This window comes from Centropristis striata, chromosome 21 (assembly GCF_030273125.1).
Source record: "Centropristis striata isolate RG_2023a ecotype Rhode Island chromosome 21, C.striata_1.0, whole genome shotgun sequence".
Classification (NCBI taxonomy): Eukaryota; Metazoa; Chordata; class Actinopteri; order Perciformes; family Serranidae; genus Centropristis; species Centropristis striata.
Genome location: NC_081537.1, coordinates 31,107,553 through 31,123,126, shown reverse-complemented (window position 1 = coordinate 31,123,126; position 15,574 = coordinate 31,107,553). Strand labels below are relative to the sequence as shown.

The 15,574-nt window shown below is 37.7% G+C and overlaps 1 protein-coding gene across 2 annotated transcripts in view; it reads left to right on the top strand.

Annotated features, from left to right (window-relative positions):
* The window catches only part of LOC131959436 (zinc transporter ZIP11-like), a 234,907-nt gene that overhangs the window by 182,407 nt on the left and 36,926 nt on the right, over positions 1 to 15,574 (top strand). For both annotated transcript variants that reach the window (XM_059324634.1, XM_059324635.1), the window contains exon 6: positions 10,725 to 10,892. In XM_059324634.1, the coding sequence (XP_059180617.1) occupies positions 10,725 to 10,892 (168 nt within the window). The remainder of the gene's footprint in view (positions 1 to 10,724; positions 10,893 to 15,574) is intronic.

The following is a 15,574-nucleotide window of genomic DNA, read 5'->3' as shown; positions in this document are numbered from 1 at the left end:
ACAGAGCCATCACAGTCTAAAAATACCTGGAAAAACAATTTCAAATAATCCTGCCAGATGTTGTTCAAAGCTAGAGACACTATAGGAGCTCCGGGGTTCACCAGAGCAGAAGAGAGCTATAGATTGAATGAAAGAAAACTGACAGCTGAAAATCTGCTGCAAGTTTTTCTAATAAAAACAAGGACTGAACTTAACCCTTCATTTGCTAATAGTTTTGGCTGTGTTCATGTATTTAGCATGACTTTTGTCAAGATTGTGTATTTTTATTTGCGCTTGTTACTTCCAGCTCAGCTCCTGCAGTAAGGCTAAAATGAACCTGGTCTCACAGAAATCCATGAAATAGCCACGGATTTCATATAACTCAAAATCCGTGGAATAGCCACGGAATTGCTCAAATTTCCGTGAAACTGACACGGATTTTGCTACAATGCAAGTTAAAGACAGTTAATACGTTTTCCTATTGGTTTGTTCCAAGTCACGTGACTTTCAAGGTCCCGGCGGTCAGAACAAAAAACATGGCGGACAGTTCTCTCATTTTTAGTGAAAAAATTAATATTTTGACTTTGTTTCTGCATAAAAATGGATTTTGATCACATTTCTAGCGAGAAATATATGTTTTATTTTCTAAATATTCACTCAGTGAATGTACATAATCACTTTGTGGTGAAGATCTCGCCAGAAAAATATGACTGTCATTAACTTGCATTGTAGCGAAATCCGTGTCAGTTTCACGGAAATTTGAGTGATTCCGTGGCTATTCCACGGTTTTTGAGTTAAGCGAAATCCGTGGCTATTTCACGGATTTCTGTGAGACCACGTTGGCTAAAATACACTGTGTACAAACAAAAGCTCCACTCTTAAGGCTGAGCGTGTAAAATGCACCATTGAAACCCATTCAAATGCAATTTTTTTTAATCTCACTTACGTTAAAAACATAATACATGCATTTTATTAAATCCTGGTGACAATCTGGGCTTTAGCCTTGGAATTTATCATTTTTACTACTTTCCACCAGATTGCGTCATTTTGACCATATTCAGCATATAGAGAAAAAACATGCAATTTAAACACACAATCCATACTCACAAGCATGTCCTGCTTCAAATAAATCAAAACATGGATCATCTTGAATCGCATCAAAGATGCAGCCTTCTAGAGAGACAGGACAAACTCAGAACATAAAGAAGAGTTATTTGCACAGCTGGGATTGCAGACACGTGTCAGGACTCGAATGCAGAGCAGGTGAACTTAAAAGTTTCTTTTTTCAAAGAATGCAGCAGGGTAGAATTGTATCAAGAATATCCATGGGTAGCTCAATCAATGCAAGACATAATTTGATACAATTCAAGGTAGTACATAGACGACACTATTCTCCCTCCTGATTACAGAAAATATTTCGGGATGTGTCACCCCAATGTATTAAGTGAAGAGGGAACACTATCCCACTTATACTTGTCATGTCATAAGCTACAACCATTCTGGGGCTCCTTGTTTGAGTTCTTCACTAAGGCCCTCAATCATCCATGTAGCCCAGACCCATTCACCGTGTTGTTTGGAGCGGCTAATCCAGATAGTGTGAAAAGTAGTTATGAAGCTAAGGCTATCTCCCTTTCAACATTGTTAGCCAGAAAGCTAATTCTACAGTGTTAGAAATCTGAAAGGGCTCCTACATTGAAATGTGGTTGAGAGAGCTGGGAAATGTATTTCACTTGGAGAAAATCAGGTACATCTGCTAAAGAGGATGTCTTTTTAAAAATCTGGCAACCTTTTCTTGATTTAATGTCTAAAAACTGAATTAGTGCTATTCTGTTGCTGTGCCATTTATGTTATACAAAAAACCAAAACTTGTAATCTTCTGTGTAGCTCCACCAACTATCTCTAATTTGTATATGTTTTTCTGTTATGAAAACAATAAAAATAAATACACAAAAAAAAAGAATGCAGCAGGGTAAGTCCTCACAGAGTGAAAGAAAAAGGCTATGAAACACCTGACTCTGAGTAGAAACTAAACAAAGGAAAGTCGCTCAAAAGGAGGAAAAACACTGAATCTATCTACACTAATAAACTAAATATATAAATCCTAATCTAAGATAAGGGAAAAAACTAAACTCTCGAGGGGAAAACTATTAAATAATAACACCTACAAACTAAAAGCGCTCCAGAAGGGAGGAACCAAACCTAATAGGTAAAAATAAAAGATTCTACTAAAACACTATGAAAAACTGGATCACAACTAAAGGGGGGAAAATAATAAAGAACACAAAATCACTCCAAAAGGAGGAAAAACAAAACGGCTGACTCAAAAAGCTATGAAACTAGGAACTGCGTCTAACTAATAGATTACAAACACACTGGACCAAGACAAGGGAAGACACAGACTATAGGAACACATGGAGGGAAGGGAGCACCAGGTGAACACAATCGGTGATTAGGGGAGACAATCAGACAGATGACACACGGGGAAGCGCAAGTGACCTGAAACGAGAGGAGAGTTACTATTTCAAAATAAAACAGGAAATAACAAGACCAGAACACAAAATAAAACCACCTCACCGTGGTCTATAAAAATGGTGGCATCATGACAGAAACCTGGCATATAAAGGGTTAGAATACTAAAACATAAATTAGTGTTTGATATGAAAAAAAAAATAGGTCAGATGTAGGGGGAAAAAACAGTCCAATGAAAGTAGAATATAATAATGTGTACAAAAAATGTATAGCTTGCTTTTTAGGAGCACGTTTTATGCGATAAGCAGTACAAGTGTGAGTATTTGACCCTGCACAAAAATAATAATGCAACAAAATCAGTGTTGCTGCTAATTATTGACACGTTCCAGGCTGCAATAATTCCATTTTTTTTACTTTGCATGTAGTATATTGAAAATAATTCATATTCTCTGTTTTTTTTATCTAAAAAACCTGGTGGTATTATGACAAAAACATGGCATTTAAAGTGTTAAAATATTTAAAAATTAATTAGTGTTTGATATACATTTTTAGGTCAGATGTAGGTGAAAAAAAAAACAGTGCAATGAAAGTAATATATCATAATGTATATTTATTTTATAGCTTGTTTTTAAAGAGCTAAGCAGTACAAGTGTGCATAAATAATTTAAAATAATAACGTGTAAAAGTGAGAAAGGAAGAACAGACTTTGGACTGCAGCTGTGAATTAATGCAATATTGGTTTTTCCCTATGCAAACCACTGACATATTGATATTCATGTCCAGTGAGAGTTTCAGCCCCATAATGACAGTCCTCGGAGCCTCGGTCTGAGCCTGACAGGTCGTCTCGTCAGGTTTATTGCATGGCTCCTATAATGTCTCATTATCATGATTCAGTGCTCAAACTATAGAACTGTCAATGCCACATAGGAGTGACGTCTGAAGGCTGGAACCTGTTAATTGTTTTGCCTCCTCCAGCTGTACTCATTATGTACACAGGTTGTCTGTCTGTCCCATTCTGGTGAATGTAATATCCCAGGATGGCTTTGAAGGAATTACTTTAACCCTCTGTGGTCCACGAAAGTGCCGGAGCATGACTTCTTCATGACGTCAAAAAAGACGCAAAAATGACCAAAAATGACAGAAAAAGACACAAAATTACTAAAAAAGACACAAAATAACTAAAAAAGACACAAAATAACTAAAAAAAGACACAAAATTACTAGAAAAAAGACACAAAATGACCAAAAAAGACACAAAAAGACACAAAAACAACACAAAATGACAAATAAGACACAAAATACCTTTAAAACAATAAAGAGGATACAACAGACACAAAATGACCAAAAACACAAAAAGACACAAAATGACAAAAGACACAGAAGACACAAAATGACAAAAAAGAGATAAAATGAAAAAAAAACACCAAAATGACAAAAAAAGACAAAATAGACACAAAATGACTGAAAAAGAGACCGAAAAAAGACACAAAATGACAAAAAAGACACAAAACTTTGCATGTAGTATATTGAAAATAATTCATATTCTCTGTTTGTTTTTTTCATCTAAAAACATGGTGGTATTATGACAAAAACATGGCATTTAAAGGGTTATTGTAATATTTAAAAATTAATTAGTGTTCGATATCAATTTTCAGGTCAGATGTAGGTGAAAAAAATCAGTACAATGAAAGTAGAATATCATGTATAATATTTTTATAGCTTTTATATAAAATGGCATTTTCACAGCTATTTCTTTCATTTATGAGGGAACCAAGAGGGATGCTTCTGAACCCACCAGTGATGGAAAATGTTTTTATCAGTGTCCCATTATCATATTTAGACATATGTTTTGCAATTAGTGCTTGTGGGTGTAGCACAGGCTGTAGCCCATTGTTATGGTTAAATGCTTTGGGAAGTCCAATTGGAGAGAAGTTAATTCAGGACTTATGGCCTTTGAAAATGTCCACTGACTGAGGAAGAGACACGAGCAATAGTCCAGATCATTTGACCTTTGCATGTCTGATAATTCCAATTTATGGCTGGCTACATGGCAAAACGAGACACTTGGAATGCTCTAATAGAGGTCAACTGCTCGTGTCTGAGAATGCATGTGAGATGGAGAGACACGTGGAAGGAGGGATAGTGATGGAGGAGAGAGATTGAAGCAGAGAGGGATGAGATTGGACAGGTTGCCGGGAGACAAGAGGTTGAGATTATGAAGTGGTACCACTGAGATGATTCAATGGTTAATTATAGTCAATTAAGAAATGGATACATTTGAAGACTATTATACCTTTATTACGGTGGCCCTGAAGTGCAAATCACAACGGCAAATCAGAAAACACAACAACAAAACAGAAAACACAACGACAAATCAAAAAACAAAACAAGAAAACAGAAAACACAACAGCAAATCAGGTAACACAACGACAAATCAAAAAACACAACAGCAAATCAAAAAACACAACAGCAAATCAAAAAACACAACAGCAAATCAAAAAACACAACAGCAAATCAAAAAACACAACAAATCAAAAAACACAATGGCAAATCAAAAAACACAACAAATCAAAAAAACACAACAACAAAACAAAAAACACAACGGCAAATCAAAAAACACAACGGAAAATCAAAAAACAAAACAACAAAACAGAACACACAACAACAAAACAGAACAGTCTGTCTGGCGGTGTTGTAATTCCAGTTCAAAGGACTACGTACCACCAGCCCAATCAGCAACGATTCATGTCGCCCCAGGGTGCCTACCTTTTCCGGTTTGGTTAATGTCGTTGTTGTTTCTGTTTTGTCGTTATATTTTTTGATTTGTCGTTGTGTTTCCTGATTTGTTGTTGTGTTTTCTGTTTTGTTGTTGTGTTTCCTGATTTGTTGTTTTGTTTTCTGTTTTGTTGTTGTGTTTTTTGATTTGCCGTTGTGATTTGCACTTCAGGGCCACCGTACTTAATAGATTTTTTAGTAAAAAAGTCAATACAAAACGAAAATGGTCATGTAATTTGCCAACCCACTGAATAGAATAACTTTTGCTTTGGGGCGACGCCCAGCTGTTATCTTCTGCAGTGCACAGAAACAGTCATGGGTATCGTTTGGTATCAAAGATCAAGTCCTGTCTAGTCAGACCTGATGTTGCTCTGTGGGTTGGAAATCATCACGTCGGCAGCTCACTGCCTCTAAATGAGAGCACAAAGCACCGATAACAATATCATAGACACATGCAAATGAAATGACAAGAAGTGAAATTTTAACACACTTAATTAGCTTTTTTTGCATTGTTAAAAGTAATTATTGTGGTTTATCTTATCAAAACATATTGCTACAAAGCCTAACTGCAGTAACTACATTTTTGGTCAAAATTGAGTTATAACTAAAAATGAACTCCTTGATGTCTTTTTTTTCTTGTGACAAAGTTTTAGATTTCAATTTTGATTTATTTCAGAGAAATAATTATATAAAAACCACAAAATCCAACTAAAACCAAGCAGTAATTGCACTTACCACAGTCTGCTTTGGATATATATACTAATTAAAACATAAAAATAATAGAAATTATTAGTTTATTTGAAAGGGAAATTATTATCTAGATAGTGATGAAGGAAAAAAGTGAGATAAAATTATATTAAGACTAAAATATAACATTTCTTTATAATATTAAGTCTAAAATACGCAAATCTTTGAATAGAGTGGTTAAACACTTTTAAACACACTGATAACAAAATCAACTTGAAAATGTTTGGCATTTTCATGGACACATTCCTACATCTGTTTGTTTGTATGTGAAATTTCTTTGGAATACATTTACATTTAATGTAAAACAGTATGGGTAGCTATTCAAGTTTAGGTATCAGATAGCAAATAAAAAAAGTACATTGGTGCATCTCTATATATAATTGCTAAAATGTATCCAAGTGATTATAATTCAAGCCTGATACAATTTCAGAAATTTTAAAATAATTAGACCTGTCCATATCAGAGAGTTTTGGTAACATAAATGTGTCAAATCAATTGAATTTTTTTGGCATTTGCGACAAATGCTTTGTATTTCCTTCTTCCTAAATAGCTGCCCTGAAAAATCTTAATAGTGGACATGTTTTCTAGTTTTTTGGTTTGTATTTGGTTTGCCCCTGGCATAAGGAAAACATGAAAGATCTCTACATTATCTAAACCTTTCTGAGTGCATCAATTATAACCAAGCGGCAACCTCTGGGTCTGAGCAATGAGGCAAACCAGGAAGTACCTTCAGCTGCATTCTACCGAGAAACCCCAACAGGGGGCGCTGACGGCGGCTGCAGAAGCATTTCGGTCCATTCATTTCAGTGCAAAATGAGAAAACTACTCACTTGATTTACTATCTCATCATTTTTTTCAGGACAACACTATGGTCTCAATCGCTAGTAAACAATCTTTTTGAAGACAATTTGATGTTAACAGTGTAAATAATGGCCCAATTTAGAAGAAAATAGAAGATAAAGAATCGTATGATTTGGGGGCGGGGCTACCTTTGATTGACAGGTCACTAACAAGGCGAGCCGTCATCAGGAGAGAAGCAGAACAATGCGTATCCAAGGCAACGTGTCAATAAAGTTATTTATAACGTTATATAGATAGAAAAGAGGACGTTTAGCGGTTTGGTCTCATAACTTTGACCCTTTCACTGTATTTTCACTTAATGACAGTTTATTTGAACGTTTTGTTCAGTAAATGTCTTGTTCAGCGTTTGGTTGGACTAACAGACACTCCAAGGAGTCGCTGCTCAGTTTTCCAGGTTAGTATCATACATTTTGTTTTTTGCTAGCCAAAATTAACATCCCAGTTAATGCTCCAGTTAATGCTAACATGAATTAGCAGCGGCTTCTCTCAGTCAGGTTGAGGTGTAGAGAGGCGTCATATTTGAGTCATAAGTCGCACGAGCGATAACATATCAGCACGTGCGCAGAGAGATCTGGAGCGTGTAAATGATTGTGTGTCGCATGCAGATTTCAACTGCCGTGCGCACTTGTTTGATCTTTGCACACATACAGTAGTGTTCAAAATAATAGCAGTCCAATGTGACTAACCAGATTAATCCAGGTTTTTAGTATATTTTTTATTGCTACATGGTAAACAAGGTACCAGTAGGTGCAGTAGATTCTCAGAAAACCAACAAGACCCAGCATTGGTGATATGCAGCTCTTAAGGCTGTGCGGCTGTGGCTCAGTTGGTAGAGTTGGTTGGCCCCCAACCGAAGGGTTGGTGGTTCGATCCCTGACCGTCGCAGCATACATGTCGAAGTATCCTTGAGCAAGATACTGAACTTGATACTGAAATTGCTCCTGATGCTGCGTTCATCAGTGTGTGAATGAATTCCCAATGGTGGCAGGTGGCACCTCTGCCACCAGTATGAATGTGAGTGTGAATGGGTGAATGAGTGCAGTCTGTAGTGTAAAGCGCTTTGAGTGGTCTAGAAAAACGCTATATAAGTGCAGGTCCATTTACCATTACCAGTTGGGCAATTAGTTGAAAGTGGTGTGTTCAAAAATATAGCAGTGTGGCATTCAATCAGTGAGGTCATCAATTTTGTGAAAAAAACAGGCGTTAACCAGGTGGCCTCAAAGCAGGCAAAGGCAAAGCAGCCCCGAATCATGATGCTGCCTCCACTGTTGGGATGGTGTTCTCATGGTGGTATGCAGTATCCTTTTTATATCGTACATAGAACTGCATGTTCTTCCCGAACAATTCAAGCTTAGTCTCATCAGTCCAAAAATCATTTCCCCAGTAGTGTTGTGGGGTGTCAAGGTGCTCTTTGGCAAATTGAATGAATGAATGCAGTGATGTTTTTTTCTTCTTCCATGGTGTCCTGCCATGGTTACCACACCTTTTCGGTCTATTGCGTATGGTATACTGATGAACAGAGATACCTTCATGTCTTTTGCTGTTACTCTGGGTTCTTCTTTACCTCACTAAACATTCTGTATTGTGCCTTTTGAGTCAGTTTTCCTGGGCCCCTACTTCTAGGGAGAGTAGCCACATTACTAAATTGTATCCATTTGTCTAACTGTGGACCAGTGAAAACCTCAAGTCTTTGTCTACTTTGCATTTCTTCGGAGATCTCTTTTTTAAGAGGCATCGTTCACATCAGCAGATACTTCTTGTGAATAGCAAACTCAAAAAGTTGGAGTGTTTTTTTATAGGACAAAGTATTTCTACACCTCACTCAAATCTTGTTTCATTGATTGGACTCCTGACTCCAATTAGCCTCGGGCTTTACTTGCTTCTTCCACCAGAAACTATGAATGTTTAATGGATGTGTTCAATAAAGACTTATTGAAGCACATTGTGTTTTTCTATACTCGGGACTTAGGTGCAGATCAGATCACATTTTATGACAAATTAATACAGAAAATTAGGTAATCAAAAGGTTCACATACTTTTTCTTGCCATTCTAAGTGCATCCAACTGATGAAGTGTTCTCACTGAATACACACAGTGTTATAAAAAGTGACTCCATGAGTCATTGAGACAAGCAGCTGTTATTACAACATATTTTCATTATTGTTTAGGACATTTATCCTCTAGATGGGAGGAAAGAAGCAAGTCAGTATTAAGATAGACAATGTCACAGGTGAAACCTGCTGTAAGAAACCAAAAGTTACTTAAAATGTACACTTAAGTTAACTTACATATCGTACTTTACTTAAGTCATGTACGTGATGTAGATGAACTTATGTAACATCTTTTCATCACATACATAACGCATAATAACGCGTTCATTTAAGTTAAGTAACTGACATTCTCATTTGAACCCAAACCATGATTTTTTTTTTTTTTTTTTTCTTGTTTTGTTCATAGTTTTTATTTGGGTTTTCCATGTTAACCCAAACCATGATCTTTTCCTAAACCTCACCAAGTCGTTTTGTTGCCAAAACCTAACTTAACTGTTAACAGACTATTATGCAGATTTAAACACGGTTATGATGAATTGTCCTGCCACCAGTAGGGGCGCTAATTTGGGAATTGCTTCCATGGGTTAGAGGACTAGTTCATTTTTGGCCTAAAATATCGTATTTCCTCAATTTAAAGCCGGGCCCCTATTAATGACCTAATGATCATTTAGTAACCGGGTGTAAAAACAAGTTTTAGTAAATAAAAGCCGGCCTGTTTTATAAGCCGGGTGTCTTACCGGTGTTATGTCAAAGTCTGTTCCCCCGTCGATATGTGTCCCCCTTACCTTAACCTGCACCAACCTGACCCCTGACCCCAACCAGTCCTCCTTTAAGTTGTTAACATGAGCCCAAGTTTACCTGAACCCCAAACAGTTCTCTCTACAAGGCCTAACCTTAGACTGAAATCCTAACTCCAACACCATTCAGGAAACATCATTTGACGGTAACAGATTTCCACACAACACCTGTATTTAGAAGTTTGTCCCCACGAGTTAGTACTGTAGGTAAATATGGTTGTTTCTCCCTCTGTCCTAGTCATTCTCTGTAAAGTCGAGCCGTTTACGCACGTTCTTCTGGGATTTTTTGTAGTTTCGACATTTTAAATCCTGCTTAAAATGAACATTCAGCGTGCTGTTCATTGTTTGTTTACACCCCAGTACTTCCAATATGGCCGACATCCGGGTAACTGGCTACAATGCGCTGTGTAAAACACTCTAAAAAGTGCTGGTCAGAGCTGCTCTGATTTTCTTTTTTTAATAAAAGCCTCCTTCAAATAATAGCCTTCCCCTATTATTAGCCGGGTCCCAAACTGATTTATTTAAGAATATCTACTCGATCACTACTAGCCTTAAACAACTCACCATGCACAATTTCTTTAATTGCGGAATTTAAACGGATGGTTGTAAAATGCTAGCTATGGCCCTGAAATTACTAACATCAAATTATTAACATTTTTGTGAGTGGAGACTGTTGTGATTTCAATGTCCCTTTACTCACACCCCTCATCACACCAACACCAAGGCATGGGTTTGCAGCAGCAACCATTGTTAATAAGTGACCATTCTGACTTATGTAACGTTTACGGTTGGGCCAGTGTCAAAGATTTTAATCCATTTCAATGTTAAACCAAACACCCAACAGGAGCGGTATACCGAAATGCACCACTAGGTGTCCCGCTTGAATCTAAAGTAGAATATAATGGTCACTTGGTAGTGGTAATGCACCTCTAAATCTCAAGTTAAAATTTGCCAATATGTGTCATAATGATCCGTTTCTAATGATCCGTTTAATGATCAATTTTTACCCAATTTTGTTTTATATGTTATTCTCCTTTCTTGTGCAGATAAAATAGAAAATGGAGATGTGTACCAGCGGAGAAGAGGACCACATTCAGCCAGCTCAGATGGACAGGAAACAGGAAACAAGCAACAGGAAGGGGTTGGGCAGACAGGAAGTAGCTGGCGACGAATTGTTCTCCTCATCCTTGCCATCACGATCCACAATATTCCAGGTGAGAATGAGCCATTGAGCTGTCCAAAGTAGCTGCCAGCTGAATTTGTCAATGTCACTGATAAAGTTGTTTAGTTATGCAGTTAAATTGAATTGTTAGAATCCACTGACACTTTATCTCTGCGGTTCAGAGAATAAATCACTTTGCAAAAATCATTAGAGTTCTATCTGTACATTTGCCTGCAGTTCATTGAGTTCTATAGACTGACAGGAGTGGTAGTTTGCACATTGTATATGCCAAGGCCAATATCTATATTAACATCAGCAGCTGTGTAACCAAGGTAACATAAACTGTCCATAAAAGGCCCAATCACAGAGTGTATAAAAGAGTTGGATTGGTTGGTTTGTTGACTTTTGTTCTTCGAAGAATTTAATTGAGTTTGTCATTTTAGCCATCACCATCTGTGTTTTTTTAAACCAGAACAGAACAAACATGACAGGGAGGATGCTATGTTTTCAGCTTACATTTTTTTTTTTTACATTTTCCAGGCAACCAGGTTGTTACGATTAACTTTCATGAACTGAAAACCAACTGTCAAGACACATTGTTTGCCATGGTGGCAACTTATCAATCACATGGCAGCCCTGCCCTTATGCATACAGTGTGTTATCTATTTCAAAATTGGAAACTAATGATGGAGACCATACATTAATTAGGAAAATGTTTACTGAGGTAACAAATCAAGTGAAAAGTACGATGATTTTCTCATAGACTCTATACAGTCTGATTTTTTTTTTTATCTAGTGTAGTTGCCCCCTGCTGGCCATTAGAAAGAATGCAGCTTTACGGCACTTTTGCACTGGTTTCACTTTTCATACCCGGACTTGCTGTAGGGCCAGACCATAGACTGTATAAAGTATGGACGTAGCCTCCGTGACATCACCCATAGGGTTCTGAAGAGCGCAATGAAGCTTCGTGGGCGTTCCCACAGTCGCCATCTTGGCAAAGCTGACTCCATCCAACTCATTTTCATTTCAGTTTTTATATCCTGATTATTGTTTAGGATAACCTAACACATCCTACAATATTAATTACTCTCAATATAGCCTGTTAGTAAATGTTAAACCTCTTTGCACAGTTCCTCCTGAAATGCAGGCTTAAAGTTATGTGTCAACTGAAGTTGATCACAATCAGATCACAATTTCGAAACTTAAACCAGTAAGATATAAAATAATTCACCCCCCTCAGACTTGTCATGGAAGGGGAAAGCAGCTTTTGAGGGTAGAGGCATCGTTTGAACCAGGCTGTAAATACGTTTATTTCTACTCGGAAATCGGACATTTTAACATGAGAGTCAATCTAACTTGCTCCCTTTTGCAGCCAGCCTCAAGCGGCGAGTCGAGGAATTGCAGTTTTTGGTACTTCCGCATAGGTTTCTTTTGGGTCTTTTTGTTGATTCCAAGTAATGGCAATTCTTCCAGTCATCTGGCAGCAGAACGTAATGAATACCAAGCTTGTGGCTGCCCTGAAGCAAAGAGAGCCTTTTGTCTTGTGGTTTTGGTCAAATCATCACCAGACTGATAGCAGATGGGTTTCGTGACTGTGTGTCGTGTAGCAAGTGCCTTAAAAAAACTTCACAAAGTCGACCCCCAAACCAAAAGGAAGCATGACAGAAAAAGTTTGCCCTAAGGTGCCAAGCAACAGCAATGCATGTTGCTATGAAAACATCTCAACCATGGTGTACAGCAGTGAAAGAAATGGAGGAATCCCTTAGCAATAACAAGCTGAAGTGAAAATGCTCCACAGCAGCTTCACCATGATTAAACATAAATGGACAATTTGTTTGAGTTGAGGTGGCAAACAGTGGAGGTGCTGTGACACATCCTGCTCTAAATGTTGTTTTCCAGCACGGGCTGTTTTGCACAGAGTCTAGGCTGAAACGATCACTAAACGTCAATACCCTTTTTCATCTTCGCTTGGAGGAAGTTGTTTGAATATTTATGGTGAAAAATCCTGGCAAGTAGACAGGTTTCTCCTGGAATACATATTGCATTATTGAACACTACACAGAGCCATTCTGTCAGGTCTAATGAGCTCATTAGACTAATGAAGTGTCAGTCAAACATCAAAGGTGACACCCAGGGAAGAGCACTGTTCAATATTTGGAGTCAGTGATGAAACAACAGCTTCAAACCAAACATTTAAATCAGGAAATAAAGATGATTCGATCCATGTAAAAAACTAAAGGGAAGCAATTAACAGTTGCCTTTGACATTTCCATGAGCTGACAACAACATAACAAACACCTATTTAGTAGGAAAGTCAGGTGTGAGTTTAATGTTTTCAAGGTTAATGGGGACTTTTTTTCTCTGATGATTAGAGAGCTTGAGCTGGGTTGCAACTTGTTGCCTGTGTGGCCTATAAATAACACTGAGACAATGCATGTAAAATATGATATCACTAAAAGTCTTTACTTGATTAAAAAGGTTAGTTTGGATTCTAGAAGTGTGTTTGTATAAAGTACCAATAACGAAGCTAGGCCCAGTAGCAGCTAAAGATGTTTTTGCAACCTAAAAAAATCAACATAAGTTTAAGTGTGTGCTATGTTTAGGATATTTTCACAATTTTTCCTTGCCATCAGAAAGTCCCATTTCAATAGACTCAGGGGGTTATGTTGTTATTATAGGGCTGTTACCACTACCGGGCAATACCCAGAATGAGGTGGGTCTCACTCGCTGAAACGCCCGTAATTTGAATACGAGCAGTCTGGAGCAAACTTTTGTCTGGACTTTTTTCGTCCCTGTGGAAGAGCAGGGTCTTTTTTCTCCACTGAAAACAGCCTGGTTACTGATTGGATAGATCACTAAGCAGAATGTGACGTAGTACAATACAGCAGTAGTTCTCAACCTTTTTGAGTCGCGACCCCCAATTTAGCATGCATGTTGTCCGTTCACTGAACAGAATCTCACACGCACGGTTCAGATCACCCAAAAAAGAAACAAAACAACCAAATATATTAAACAGTAAACAGTTCCTGTAAGTTGCTTTGGATAAAAGCGTCTGCTAAATGACTAAATGTAATGTCTAAATGTAAAATGACAAAAAAAGACACAAAATGACCAGAAAAGACACAAAATGACCAAAAAAAGACACAAAATGACCAAAAGAAGACACAAATTGACCAAAAAAGACACAAAATGACCAAAAAAGAAACAAAATAACCCAAATAAAGAAAAAAAATTACCAAAAAAAGACACAAAATGACCAAAAAAGGAAAGAAAATGACCAAAAAATACACAAACGACTAAAAAAAACACACAAAATGACAAAAGACAAAAGACATTAAGTGTCCAAAATGACTAAAACACATTAACACAGTGGAGACAGAGCTGACTTCCAAAATGATTTGGCGACCCCCAGAAATCATCTCGCGACCCCAATTGGGGTCCCGACCCCAAGGTTGAGAACAGCTGCAGTACAGGACAACAACACACACCAATTGTAAAAGGATTGCCAACTTAGCGACTTTGTTGCTAAATTTAGCAAAAATTAAAATTTTTTTTACTTTTGAGACCCCTTAGCGACTATTTTTCAAGAAAGCAACTGGCGACTCCTTACTCTTCTTAAGAAGCTGATAATGAGCCGGAGGCCGGCTTGTTAAGAAGAGCCACCGTTAGTGGCAGTTAGCTACAGTTAGCTCTGTAGCAGTACAGTGTGTATGTGCTGCTGCTGCAGGAGGTGTTCACTTAGTGATCTCTGTTTGTTTACAACAAGCACCGACACTCTGTGCACAGTTAGTGATGCTGGTTAATTCACAATCACTATATTTATGATCAGCAGAGACTCTGTGCATAATTAGCCATGCTGCTTTCAGCTGCTGACGTTGTTCACAGTTAGCGACAGCAAAAACCATACGGATTTGCTGGTCGACCAATGCCTTGGTTGTTTAGCTTGTTAGTGTTATTGTGTGACTTTGGTGGACCAGAACTAATCCTTTAAACCTCCAAAGTATTTAGGAGTGTGTAGCCTGCTAAATATATCATAAATTTAATGCTGATATTTTTTAAGAGGGCCTTTTCAGGTGTTTACAATAAATTTAGTTGTTGCCCCCATCATCAGCCATGTTGGTCTTGCCTGTTTCACCAAACTTTGTGCCATCTACCATACGGAATACGCTGACTAATGATATTTACATCTCGCAACCCAACAAGATCTCCAACCTAAAGGACAAAATCGGTCGTTTGTCAAGTCCACCTATAATGACTTATATGAGCGTTTCATGGTACCAAAGAGGATTCTAAAAATAGCACACACGTCATAATACATGTAAAGTTTGTGGTTGTAAATAAAATGGCTGCAGTTTTATCGAATTTAGGCTACAATTCCACTGACCTAGGTTTAGGGCAAAAAACGTCCTGGTAAGACTTTATGAAAGACAGTTTAAACAGTAAATAAATGTACATAATTGTCATTAAAAGTAGTTACAAGAGCATTACTACCAGAAAGAACCTGGTCTCACAGGAATCCGTGAAATAGCCACGGATTCGCTTAACTCAAAATCCGTGGAATAGCCACGGAATCACTCAAATTTCCGTGAAACTGACACGGATTTCGCTACAATGCAAGTTAATGACAGTCATATCCCGTGGCTATTCCATGGATATTTTTTCCTATTGGTTTGTTCCAAGTCACGTGACTTTCAAGGTCCCGGCGGTCAGAACAAAAAACATGGCGGACAGTTT